Source organism: Euphorbia lathyris, chromosome 1 (genome assembly GCF_963576675.1).
Source record: "Euphorbia lathyris chromosome 1, ddEupLath1.1, whole genome shotgun sequence".
NCBI lineage: Eukaryota > Viridiplantae > Streptophyta > Magnoliopsida > Malpighiales > Euphorbiaceae > Euphorbia > Euphorbia lathyris.
Genome location: NC_088910.1, coordinates 80,324,086 through 80,339,230, shown reverse-complemented (window position 1 = coordinate 80,339,230; position 15,145 = coordinate 80,324,086). Strand labels below are relative to the sequence as shown.

At 33.3% G+C, this 15,145-nt stretch overlaps 1 protein-coding gene across 1 annotated transcript; it reads right to left on the bottom strand.

Annotated features, from left to right (window-relative positions):
* Positions 1-11,749: 11,749 nt before the first annotated feature.
* LOC136203093 (uncharacterized) lies at positions 11,750-13,718 on the bottom strand. Its single transcript, XM_065994149.1, has one exon. The coding sequence runs from the start codon at positions 13,535-13,537 to the stop codon at positions 11,900-11,902; it is 1,638 nt and encodes a 545-aa protein (XP_065850221.1). The 5' UTR covers positions 13,538-13,718; the 3' UTR covers positions 11,750-11,899.
* Positions 13,719-15,145: the final 1,427 nt, after the last annotated feature.

Below are 15,145 nucleotides of genomic sequence, written 5' to 3'. Positions count from 1 at the left end.
ACTTTCTTTTCGATATGTTCAAATCTAGTTATTTGATACGTTCACTCCCCCATACTGACACATTTCAGTTCAGTGATGTCTCAGTTCAGTGATATTTCAGTTCAGTAATATTTCAGTTTAGTGTTGTAATTAGAGCTGTAAATGAACAAGCCTCTCATGAGCAGCTGGTGGTCAGATCGATAAAAGCCCGGGTCTACTTAGTTCAATTTATAAAAAAGTCGCTTGTGAACTCAATTCAGAGACTCGATTCCTAAATGAACCAAACTTGAGCATGACAAAACTCGGCTCGATAGCTCATGAACAGGCTCGGTTGTAGGCCCGTGCACAAGTTCATAACCAAGCTCGATTATAATGTTCACGAACAACATTGTTAGGTTTTTTTTTTGAATCATCATTAGTCACCTTGTATCTTCATCATATTCACTTATCCTCCTCCCATACCTCTTTTCATTTCCGCCTCCCTCATCTCGCAGTATTTTTTATTTAACGACTAAAATGAGGTTTTTAATGTTTATTCATGTAAAATTGTACTATTTCATTTGTTAAACATTCTATTATTTTATTTGATATTATTTCGTTTGTCAACAAAAGAAATAAGCTACTCGTAATCAAGCTCATGATTAAAATAAATGAGCAGTTCGTGAGCTAAACTCGTGAATAAGATAAACGAGTTGGATCGTAAGCACTTCGTGAACAAATGATCTTCTAAACGATCCGAGTTGAAACACAATTTCGACATCGAAAAGAGCTCAAAGCTCCGCACGAGCTCGTTAACATTATGATGAGCCGAGTTTGAACATGCTAAAGCTCGGATCAGATCGGTTCAATTACAACTATAGCTATAATGGAATCAAGTTGTGGCCTACTCATGTTCGGCTCATCAGAAAATTGACAAGTTCGAGTTTAATATTTTGTTTGTGACCTAATCACAAACTGTTAATGAGCTTGTTAACGAGCTTTGTTCCAACTAGCTCGTTAGTTTTCTCATAAGTTTGTTCATGACTCTATAAGCGAGCTTGCTTTTGAGCTTTTGAGCCGAGCTTTGTCGTGTTCAAGCTTGGCTTGTTTATAAATCGAGCCAAAACTAATCGAACTTTTATCAAAATAATATATATTATCCATCTACATTAAGATGAATCCTCTAGAGAAAGAGACGATATGGAATCTCTACCTCGTTACATTATGTTAGGTTAAGTTACATTACTTTATGTTAGGTCACAAATTGAGCTTAAAATCCTAAAGATTTATAAATTGATCTTATAATCCTAAGGATTTATAAATTGGTCTTATATTTATTACATTATTAAGCTCACAATTGATCCTACGATTTATAAATTGATCTTATAATCCTAAGGATTTATAAATTGATCTTATTAATCCTAAGGAAAGCTTAAAGAAATAAGAAAACCTAAGGATTTAAAAATTGAGCTCACAATCCTAAGGATTTATAAATTGATCTTATATTTATTACATTATTAAGTTTACAGTCCCTAATGTAATGTAAGCTTAATTTATAAATCATTAGGATTGTAAGCCCAATCTCTAATGTAACCTAACCTAATGTAACGTAAAGTAACATAATGTAATAAATATAAGATCAATTTATAAATCATTAGGATTGTAAGCTCAATTTATAAATCCTTAGGGTTGTAAGCTTAATTCGTAATGTCACATAATGTATAATGTAAATTACATAACGTAACGTTACCTAACATTACATAACGTAACGTAAATTAACATAACGTAACATAACACAATGTAACTTAACGTAACGTTACCTAATATACATAAGGTCACGTAACTTAATGATATGTAACTTAACGTGACCTAACGTAACATAACATAATATAATAAATATAAGGTCAATTTATAAATCCTTAGGATTGTAAGCTCAATTTATAAATCCTTAGGATTGTGAGCTTAATTTTTAAATCCTTAGGTTTTCTTATTTCTTTAAGCTTTCCTTAACATATAAATATTTAGGATTGTAAGCTCAATTTGTGACCTAACGTAAAGTATGAAGGAAAATAGACAAGTCTAGGCGCAACGGAATAATAAAATTTTATCTATTTTATCTATTTCCCTTTTCCAAGATCTGTTAATTGTTATTTCATATAAATAGGGATAGAAAGTAATACCTTCGGTGAAGAACTATCTACGGTTGCAAACGAAGTGCCCACAACTCTTAATCCGTGTATCACGAACAACAAAAGAAACAACAAAGAAAAGATAACTAATCATAATCAACCTTAATAATAGCAATCGTAATGATTGCCTCTAACAGAAATCGATACGAGATCAAAGAGAGAGTAAGAAATAATGTAGATTAGCCGAGACGAAGATGGAACGGTTCCTCCTCCTTTATTATTGTGTTTTTGTCGAAATTTAGGGGTTAGGGTGTCTATTTATAGACTTCTCAAAACCCTAATCCCAGTTGTGTTAGGTAATTAAATAATTAGAATCTTATTCGGAATAGGATTACTAATTAGATAATTAAATAAAACACTTTATTATTATCTAAATAATAACTAATTATATCTAGATAATATTATTAATCAAATTAATAATTTAATTATTGTTAGGAATAATTAATTAGAGTTTCAATCACATAAAAACTTCTAATTAATATTATCAGATGTAATACTTTAATTTAATTTATAATCATAATATAATTATAATTATTAAATCAAATTAATATCCCTATTTAATTAATGAATTTCGGCCCATATATTGTGTCTCACTAATTTACACTTTCGTCCTCCGATTCCAAGTCCCATATGCGACCCATTAGGTCCTTTATTGCCACTAGCCATATATATCCTTGGAAATTATTCATCACGATTAATTCCAACATATATATAACAGAATACCATCGCGAGCTGTTACTAGCAGAACCTATGATATTCCCCCAGAGCAATTAAGAAGTCAGGTTGATAACTGACGTTAACCTTTCTGTATACAGTATAATACGGTCCTTCATCAACTATATCCTGTCGGTCAATTCCTTATAACCATGGAACGTGTCAAGGTTAAATATAACGAAGAGTCCGGTTTTACTTGTACAGGTTGAATTCACTCTGAAAAGATAAGTTAAGTGAAATGTTCATTTCTACTCTTAACTCTATCACCTTGCAAGGATTTCAGTCAATTCACCACAAGCGGCCATTTGGATATATCTCCCATTTATCGGGAGTGACGAATGCTCAATCTGACATTAACTATTCTGCAATTACTTCGTGTGATACCCAACCCTGCTCTCACACACCCCAGGCTCTCACCTGTTGGATCGTGCTTGCACAGAATCAAAGTATCAGACTCCATAATCTAAAATCACTAATTAACGAATGTTTGAGTCTGAGGATTAGTTATACCTACTAATACCAATGAGATGAACAGTTGACACATTAGATAAATCAATCCATTCTGTTATCTCAAGTCGGGTCCCAATCCTAATGAACTCCTTCACCGGATCCATGTAACTGTCTATATATCTGAATATCTAAAGCTTGTGACATCAGCTTTCTGTCTCGACAGAAAACAATGTTACATGCAAGTCTCAACAGTAATATGTCAACCCCTATAACATATTACTTGACTTGGGTTTATTTTTAAGTTTATTGGTCTATTATAAAGTACAGTCTCACTTCATGCTTGTATGAACACTTTATAACTAGTTAAATAAACTTAGGGTTACTTTCTTTATGAAAGATTTGTGCCTTTATATATAGTTACATTTTAATGTTATATATCTAATTAAACAAATGATTAAATAAACAATTTATTCATTAATGTTTATATCCTAAAACAATTGTCTATAGGACATAAACCCCAACAAAGTAATGTAACTTATCCTAACATAACGTAACGAGGTAGAGATTCCATATCGTCACTTTCTCTAGAGGATTCATCTTAATGGGGCTGGATAATATATATTGTTTTGATAAAAGTTTGATTAGTTTTGGATCGGTTTATAAACAAGCCAAGCTTGAACACGATAAAGCTCGACTCAAAAGCTCAAAAGCAAGCTCGCTTATAGAGTCATGAACAAACTTATGAGAAAACTAACGAGCTAGTGGGAACAAAGCTCGTTAACAAGCTCATTAACTGTTTGTGATTAGCTCACAAACAAAATGTTGAGCTCGAACTTGTCAATTTTCTAATGAGCCGAGCATGAGCAGGCCACAACTTGATCCATTATAGCTATAATTGTAATCGAACCGATCTGATCCGAGCTTTGGCATGTTCAAACTCGGCTCGTCATAATGTTAATGAGCTCGATCGGAGCTTTGAGCTCTTTTCGAGCTCGAATTTGTGTTTCAACTCGGATCGTTTAGAAGATCATTTGTTCACGAGCTACTTACGATCCAATTCATTTATCTTATTCACGAGTTTAGCTCACGAACTCATTTATTTTAATCACGAGCTTGATTGTGAGCAGCTTATTTCTTTTGTTCACGAATGAAATAATATCAAATAAAATAATAGAATGTTTAACAAATGAAATAGTACAATTTTACATGAATAAACATTAAAAACCTCATTTTAGTTGTTAAATAAAAAATACTACGAGACGAGTGAGGCAGAAATGAAAAGACGTATGGGAGGAGGAGGACAAGTGAATATGATGAAGATATGAGGTGACTAATGATGATTCAGAAAGAAACCTAACAATGTTGTTCGTGAACATTATAATCGAGCTTAGTTATGAACGTGTGCATGAGCCTACAACCGAGCTTGCTCAGAGCTTTCGAGCCGAGTTTTGTCATACTCAAGTTTGGTTCATTTGGGAATCAAGTCTCTAAATTGTGTTCACAAGCGACTTGTTTATAAATCGAATTGAGTAGACCCGAGCTTTTATCGATCTGACCACTGAGCTGCTCATGAGAGGCTTGTTCATTTATAGCTCTAATTACAACACTGTACTGAAATATTACTGAACTGGAACATCACTGAACCGAGACATCACTGAACTGAGACATCTCTAAACTGAAATATGTCAGTATGGTGAAGTGACCGTATCAAATAACTAGATTAGAACATATTGAAAAGATAGTTTTTATTTGCTCAATTGTAAAATTTGTCCTCTATGATATTAGTGTTGAAACACATTTTCCAACATGATTTTGATTTGACAAAATTATTTAAGTTAATCCATGATTAAGACAATTAAATTTAAGTGCTTTGATTTAATTGTACTAATACGTGTGGTCAATGTTGAGTATAAAAAATATTTATAAGAACAGGAATCAAATTAAGAAGGAACATAGTCAACATGACAACATAGCGCGGGCTGAGTAAAGAATAACTCAGTACGAAAGAAGGAAATTCTTCTTCAGAACCGAAGCTTACAAATGAAGCTGATCACAGAAGCTGAGTGAAAAGCAACTCAGCATAAAAGAAGAGAAGTCTTCTTCGGAACTATATCTTGCAGAACGAAGCTGACCGTGGAAGCTGAGTGAAAGGCAACTCGGTATCAGAATTGACAACAATCAAAGACAACGGCTATCAAAGTCATGCTAAATGATTTTAAGGACATCACCAATGATCTGTTTGCTAAAAGACAAGATCCGACAACTGTCTGCACCAATAATAGAAACCTTGGAATTACGCAAAGAGTTAATTTCGAGATGCATGAGTCAAATGTCCACTGGCTAAATGACGAAACCTGCACTACAAGACAAACCTGCGAGAAGAAGACAAGCCTGGCAGCTACGGAATTCAGACGACAGGATTGGCCTGCAAATCTGAAGCTGGCCAGAACAATGTCGGAAGAAAGAGCCGTTTGAATCCAACGGATAATTCCGAATTCAAATGATTATGTCTTCAGACCTCAACTATAAAAGGACAAGTGCAGTTCTTGGATCCTTTGCCGATTGTGAAAACAAAAAGAGAACAAAAGCATACATACAAAAGCACACCAAAATAAGAAAAAGATCTTACACCAAATTTCCATATCTGTGTAAAAGCTAGAGTGATTTTTGTAATCATCTAAAGTGTTCTTTGTCTGAAAAAGAACAATTTTGTATCAATTGTAGAATTAAGAGAGTGGTGCTGAGTACTCGGTTTTAAGTACTCAGCGGTAGAGAAATCTAGGTGTTCGGTTATAGCACTTAGTAGGAGTTGAGTAGACGAATAGAGGAAGGTAATCTTGCATATTCAACTGCCTTGTAAACGGTTTGTGCTCTACCTTTAAAGAGCTCAGTATTGGATTGAAAAAGCCCGGAGGAATTCTGGGGACTAGACGTAGGCGGAGAGGCCGAACCAGGATAAGTCGCGCTGAGTAATTTCTAACTCTCTCTCAATATATATCTGTATGTGTTGCTTGATATATTTACTTAGTATATAAATTGTTTAAGCTGACACTGAGTAAATCAGAGTGTTGAGTTCGAAGCTGACCATAAAAGTGTCATTTCCCAACTCGCAAGTAAAACAGTTATAGTCAGTATCTGACTAAAGCCGTCTTATGTCTCACTCGGCCGTGCTGACCAAAACTGAGTTGTGAAACTCGAAGAAATATATTAAGTCAGCATAATTAAAATGAAAAAGTTTTATTAGTTCCTAACCCCCCCTGGAACTAATTACACGTGACCAACAATTAGAACCTCGAGCTGAGTTTTGTCATGATCAAGTTCGGGTAGTTTAGGAATCGAGTCTCTACACCGTGTTCACAAGCGACTTGTTTATAAATCGAACTGAGTAGACCCGAGCTTTTATCGATCTGACCACCGAGATGCTCATGAGAGGTTTGCTCATTTACAACTCTAATTACAGCACTATATAAAATATAGGAAAAGTACAAAGCTAGTTTAGACGATACGTTACGTTATGTTACGTTACGTTACGTTACGTCACGTCACGTTACGTTACGTTACGTCACGTGACGTTACGTTACGTTACGTTACGTCACGTGACGTTACGTTACGTTACGTTACGTTACGTTACGTTACGTTACGTTACGTTACGTTACGTTACGTTACGTCACGTCACGTTACGTTACGTCACGTTACGTTATGTTACGTCACGTCACGTCACGTTACGTTACGTTACGTTACGTTACGTCACGTTACGTTATGTTACGTCACGTCACGTCACGTCACGTCACGTCACGTTACGTTACGTTACGTTACGTTACGTTACGTTACGTTACGTTACGTTACGTTACGTTACGTTACGTCACGTTACGTTACGTCACGTTACGTCACGTTACGTTACGTTACGTTACGTTACGTTACGTTACGTTACGTTACGTTATGTTATGTTACGTTACGTTGCGTTACGTTACGTTAAGTTACGTTAGTTATGTCATGTTACGTTAAGTTACGTTACGTCACGGTACATCATGTCACGTTATGCTACGATACATTCTGTTAGGCTACGTTACATTAAGTTATGTTATGCTAAGTTACATTAAGTTTCATCATTTTACATTATATTACGTCATATGACATTACGTTACGTTACGTTACGTCACGTTACGTTACATTACATTATGTTACGTTGCGTTGCGTTACGTTATATCAGGTTACGTTACGTTATGTCACATTAAGTTACATTATGCTAAATTACATTCTATTAGATTATGTTAAATTAAGTTACATTAAGTTAAGTTAAGTTATGTTATGCTAAGTTACGTTAACTTTTGTTAGGTAAAGTTACGTTACGTCACATCATGTTACGTTATGTCACATCACATTACGTTACATGATGTTATGTTATGTAACATTACGTTACGTCACATCACGTTACGTCACGTCACGTTACGTCATGTTACATTAAGTTACATTATGCTAAGTTACATTTGTTAGGTTACATTAAATTAAGTTACATTAAGTTACATTACGTTACGTTACGTTACGTTACATTACGTTACGTTACGTTACGTTACTAACTAATACGTTTTAATATTAATCCTAACCATATTGCCCACCAGCTTCAAATAATCTGAATGACTCACCAATTTTTTTGGACTAGTTAAGTCGTTAATTTTATATTCATGAAAATATTTTTTTTTGATAAACTTAATTAGATATTCAAAATATAACCATACAAAATATTAATTATTTGTGTTCAATTATTTTACCAAAATTATTTAACGTGTTTAATTAACATATCTCATATAGTTAATTCAAGGGTTAATACACATATTTGCCCCTGTGTTTTCGCGGAAAAACAGATTTACCCTTAAATCAAATAAACCCACAAAACTATCCCTGGATTTTCCATAAACCTGCAATTATACCCTAATCTGACGGAGCTGCTAAACGGCGATGACATCAAACCTTCTTGTCTCCAAAAAAATTGGATGACGACAATCAAAAATTATTTGGTTTCTTATTGTTTTCTATTGGTATTGCTTTTGGATTAATTAGGAGGTTTAGACGCCATTTTATTAGGTTGATTGAGCTTTTATGAAAATGAATTTTGACCAATCTGTTCTTCTAACTTGCTTTTAATCGAAATTGAATGTGCATATTTTTTCTGTTTGTGATTGGTTGTTCTTTTCTGAAGTTTTTCTGAAGATAAGAAGGTTTGATGTCATCGCCGTTTAGCAGCTCCGTCAGATTAGGGTATAATTGCAGGTTTATGGAAAATCCAGGGATAGTTTTGTGGGTTTATTTGATTTAAGGGCAAATATGTTTTTCCGAGAAAACACAAGGGCAAATATGTGTATTAACCCTTACACAAAATAACTTTACAAAATCAATTCAAAAACATAAAAATTTTAAGATGAGAAATTATAAATTATTGTGTTTTATTATTTCACTAAAATTTTTTAACGTGTTTAACTAATATATTGGATATAATTATTAAGCACAAAAACGATTGGCAAAATCAAATTAAAACACATATAATTACCATATTATTTTATTAATTATTACAATTATATTTTTTTTTCATAGAATTACAATTATAATTTAAAACTAATATGAGCTGATTTGTTGTTTTAAAATTTTAATTTTATATCAATGAATTAGTTCGCCTAATTAACAGTATAAAGTATCATTAATTAGACAACTCAATTCAATTCATACAATTTAAAATAAATAATAATTAAAATAAGGGTAAAGTTCAAATAAAACCCCCGTGGTTTCACTAATTTTCAGATAAAGGACTGTGGTTTAATTTTTGTCAAAACGAGGACTGAGGTTTTCAACTTTAGCAAAATAAGGACTTTTTCGATTGATACTATTAAAATCACCCTTAACAACTTCAAAAATGACATATTTTAAGAACTACTAATATTCTAAGCAACTTTAATTCTTCAACTTTTTTATTTCGAGATTATTTAGATGATGTTTGGTAAAGAGAGAGAAAGTTAATGTTTAGAGAGAGAAAGTTCCAAAAAAAAATGATTTTCTAAAATCGAAAATGTAGTTCCATAGAAAATATGACATTGAACAACTTTAATTCTTGAAAATTTTCATTTTCAGGTCGTTAAAGATAGTTTTAATAGCATTATTAAAAGTGCGAAACCTCAGTCCTTATTTTGACAAAAAGTAAACCACAGTCCTTTATCTGAAAATTAGTGAAACCACAGGGGTTTTATTTGAACTTTCCCCTTAAAATAATGTGGATTAATTAATTTTATATATATTAATTTTAGTTTTTTTAAAACCAAAATACTTAGAAAAAATAAAAACTGTAAATAAATGTGATTGAGACGAAAAACCGCGGATCACATCCGACGCTGGACGGCATTGCTGCCAAAGCAGCAGCAATTACCGTCCAACTAAAATTTTTCCAAAAATTGAGCTGCTCCTCAAGTTTCGGAATTTAATAAGTTGGCAACACTGCCTTTTTTTTAAAAATTAAAATTAACAGTTTAACTTTAAATTTATATATTAATATTATGTTTTAATATTAATCCAAATTATATGGTTCGAAAAAAATATTAATCCAAATTATATAATTAATTTTGTATTGCTTAATGTGTTACATGAAATAAAATTAATTGAAATTACTTTTTTCAAAAAGATACTAACTTCTAAAATTTATATTTTGTATTTTCTAGAAAATATTTATTATGAGAGAGAAAATTAATTAGAGCAAAATAGTTAGGTTATGAATTGCATTAATTGAAAAAATAATATCTACTTAATATACACATTTTTCTAGATACCATGAATGGGTAATATCCATTAAGAGTGAACCCATATATATATATATATATATATATAATGAAATATATATAGTAATTAAAAACAATCGAGCCTGCTCACCAGCTTTCCAGCCAAACCTGAGAAAGTCCGGACTCAGTTCGTTACTGCTCAAACCGATCGCGAACTCAAGTCGAGCCCTATCGAGCCGAACTTTGATCGAGTTTTCACCGAGCCAAGCTCGGATAGTTTGCGAATCACTAAATGTCTTATAAACCTCAGATTCATTTACCAAAAACAACACACATGCCACAGCAAAATATAATCTGCATTATCTCCAAATTTATTCTACCCACAAAGAACTCAATTGAGTCATGCAAATCCCAAATGTTAATACGACTTAACAAAGCATAAGTGAAATTCGCACTTAAAAACTTTTAGGAAGAGCAATAATACCTAAAGTGACGCCATGTTTACCCATAATAGGGGAAAAAATGTATCAGGGTTGAAAAAGGAAAAGAAAAATGCATTAGAATTTCTACCATAAGTGATATTGTGATATTTTAACGAATAAGGATCAAATGCCTCTATACAAAAACCTTGGGAGCAAAATTGGATCTTATCCCCTTGAATAAGAAACATACTGTCATACCTGAGCAGTGTAGTAGAATGTACATCCTTAAAAACTAGAATGAATCATGGAAAATAATCTGCATATAATAGGAAGTATCACTTAATTCACCAAGACCTATAACTGCACATCATGTTCAACAAAAACTTCACCCGTTCTTAGTTTCAACACCTCTTGAGAACCTCCCAATATAAATGAAGCATCCATCTCACTAGCCATAACACCAAATAGCCTAAATCAGCGCAAAACACACTAGTTGCAGAATGCTCCTACTTTAGGTGCCACAGACAATAGACAGTATGTTTGATATAAATCACAAGGATCTTGAAAATTCATTCCTCTGCCAAATGATTTGGAAAACTGAATTACTCTTTCAGAACGGTGACATATCCAACTGTATCACTTTAGATATAAGTAGGTCAAAATGTAATGAGAATTTGTGATAATCACAGTATTTGGTCAATTGCAATCTTAGGAATAGGATTCTTGAGCACGCATGCCCATAGATAATCCCTATATCCGCACAATCAGATGGTATAATTCATGTTCACATGCAGGTACAAGAAAGTGAGAAACAAATGACCATGCCTAAAGTTTTCTAAGCAAACACTAAAAATGAACGAGCACGCCTTTTGAAGAAGTAACACGTTTTGATGTTCTCATTGTCATTTTCTTTATTAACCTTCGCAAAGGAAATTTACAGTGATGGCAATGCATCCCTTGAATCGTACCAATTCTGGTGAAACAGACATGACCAATAAGAAATTAAATGCATATCCTCATACCATGCACACTGCGCTACTAAAGCCCCAAGCATTACAAATATGATTAAACACAGATAAAATCCACAAGAGATTATCCAACCAGGACGCAATGATATTGTAAATGGTACCCAAGCAAGTAAACGCAACAGAGAAAAAAAAAAAAAAGGGTAACATATGGTTGTATATGAATCATTTGCATATGAATCGAACTGTTAGAAGATGATGAATCATCTGAATATCATCATACAGTTAGAAGATAACGAATCATTTGCATCAATTCTTAAACTTCAAAGAAATAAAACAAAAACCAAATATCAATTTTCATGTTTTTAAATAAGTTAACAACAGAAGCAGAGCTTGAGATAAACAAAACAAAGAGTTCATGGATTTTGGTGAACAAGAACAATCTAACTGGAAAAAGTCTTCAACTTCTTCAGGCGTTTAACTGTGGGAGCAATGCCAAGTATTGCCCTTCGACCCTTCTTAAGAGATTTCGCTTTCTTTTTTGCCCTTTTAGTTGCCGGCATCTCTCTAATGGGACCTGGAGGTATTCCTTGCTTTAGTGCACTGCCACGAGGGGTCACAGAAGGCGGTATTCTCAAACTTTGCGGAGGTAAAGGACTCTGAGGCTTCCACACCAAGTTGTTTTTCATAGAAAACCTTACTTTCTTTGCACTCTTATTATTAGTACTCTTTGCAGTTACACCATCATCAACATTTACTTCACTAGTCAATTCTGGATTTGCAGACTGCTGATTATCTATATTTTTTGCTCTCTTCCTTTTCTTCGAGACAGAGACTTTTGGAATATCACAGGCACTTTCGACATCATTGTTACCCAAACCCACTTCTGCAGCCACTTTCTCAAACTGCATTTGGAGATTCGATATTACAGTCTCATTAAAAGTAATCAGACTGGGGTCCTGACCGTTTTTCTCATTTGCATTGCCACTACTTGTTAGAACCACATGATTTACATCTTCAGTGTTTGAACCAGAAGTACTGATGCTGTTCTTTTTAGCCTTTTTTTCGCTGCTACTTTTTGTCTTGCCCTTTTTACTCTTTTTAAGACGTTTCTTACCATTTATACTTGTATCAGCGTTATCTTCCATATCAGAGGCAATTGGGACCAAAATTGGCACCTCCTCGTCAGTTCCTTGATTAACCTCAGGTAGAGAAATATCAATCCCTGAAGATGCGAAGTCCTTCTCCAACTTCATAAATTGCACATGCAAACCAAGTAAAACTTTCCTATTCCCCTGAGGGCACTCAGCTGATGAACCCAATTCATAAAATTTGGCAGAAAATCCTAAAGCCCATGCTATTGAACCTAACACTACAGCATCATCACCAGAATCAACATCAACCATCGATTTTTTTATTTGCAAGAAGTTATCCCCCATCTTCAACAACTTATCAAACACATTGCTCTTAATTTTGCCCAACAAAATCTTATCTTGAACCTTGCCCATAGTAGAAACAAAAGGCCCCAACAAAACATCAACTACTAGCTTATTCAACGGGAGAAATGGTCTAAGTTCTTCAAGAAAAATTGAAGCAATATGATAATTAACACCATTACCCAACAAATTATCATCGGCTAAAAAAGTGTTATCCATTAATATACCCATAAAACGAGTAGAAAGCTCCAAATCCCACGAATTCTTCTTCAGAAGAAAGAAAAAGAAGTGCATAAACTTACGAATCAAGAGATAGAACTTATCTAACCTGAGACGATCAATGCCAGTCCATTCGCGGCGTAGAGTGAGCAAAAACACAGAAAAGTAGCGAGCGGAAACAGGAAGCTGAAGGTCAGGAAGTAAAGAAGTGAGACGGTAGATGAGTTGGGTCTGGACGGGCATCTTGTCGGAGTGCCATACGCAGTAAAAAAGGCCTTTCCAGACCTTCTTCATATCCTCTTCGGAGATTTGGGATTGAGAGGGGAGCCAGGTCTTCAAGATAACGCCAAGGGATCGATTGCGAATTTTGTTATCACAAGAAGCTAGCTGCTTTATCAGGGAGAGCCCAGCTTGGGCTGTGTCCATTTCGCTTCTGGTTTAAACAAATCTTGGAGGTCGTTCGGCTATTGTGGTGACTGCTGATTTTTCTATGGAGAGATCTTCGCCTATTGAGAGGAAAGATGTGCTTGGTTAGGGTTTCGTACTCCCACTACAAACTTTCTTCTGCCAATTTTATTGCTTTTACTTTTTTTAAAACAGCCAAATTGCACTTGAAAACACATCTTATGTATGCAATGAAGCCCTTTAAGCAATATATATTTTTAAGAGAAAAATACAAAATAATTCTGACGGTTTGCCAAATTTACAAACAGATTCGAATAGAGGTTTATGTTATGATTTAATTTACAAAACAAAAACAAAGTATTTCAACACGGTTAAGTTCTGATATTTTTACGTTGAAAAAAATTGTTCTTACATATCGACAAAATAAACACGATCCTTCCTTCAAAACGCAATTCTCTAAATCGAAACTATAAACCATATGGTGGAAATTTTATATTTTTTTACTAACTTCACGGTTTATGAATTAAAATTGATATTGAAGTTTATTTTATAAAACTGCAGTTTAATTTTTGGGTATGTGTTTTGTCAATATGTAAATGTAATTTAAAAAACAAAATGAAAATGCTCTTAATTGCATAAGAACATAACCATGTAATTTGAAACACTTTGTTTTATATAAAAAAAAAAAAAAGCATACCACGTAACTATTTGTAAATTTTTAAACCACATACCTCTGTTTACAAATAAAGCAAACCACAAACATTATTTTTGTACTTTGCCATATTTTTAAAGCTTAATACATCATTTTGCACTTTCAACTTGTTCAAAAAAAAATCGATTGGTCCTTAAACTTTTAAAGTATTCCGATTACCCTTGAACTTTCATATAATATCCAGTTAGCACACTGAACTTACATAAAATATAATCAATTAATCACTCAGTTGTTAACGGTCTTATTCATGAGCTTTGCTCACGAACAACTTGTTAATCTAGTTCATGAACTTCAGTCACAAACAACCCATTAATATGTCCATAAATTATATTGATTTGAAAATTCTTTAAGACACAATCACATAGTTTTAAAACCTATTAACTAAATTCTAAACAAAACTACATTGTTTTACATTTTCCTCTTTATAGAAATATTATTATTAAAAAAATAATTGAACTAAGTTTGCTCATGAAAAAATAATCGAAACAAGCTTGCTCACGGACGTGTTCATGAACAATATATTCGAACTTGCTCATAGTTTTTTTTATGAATCTATAATCGAACTTGTTCGTAATCTTTCGAGTGAGATTCGATGTGCTCGAACTCGGCTTGTTTATAAATCGAGCTGAATACCGAACAACTCATAAACGACTCGACTCATTTACAACCCTAATTATTTAAAAAAATATCCATGTAATTTCATGCTTTTGCATATTAATTCTTGAAGAGTTTTTTTTTTTTTTTTGAAGCAGAAAAAACTTTGTGGTTTGCTCCATCAATAAGAAGTGGATTGTTATATACCGCCCTCAAATTACTTATCACCGCCCATTTTGGACACTTTTGCCCTTTTCATTTTTTAAACTCAAAAACTGAAATTTTCTCAAATTTCTTCGAAATTCAAAAACTCGAACAACATT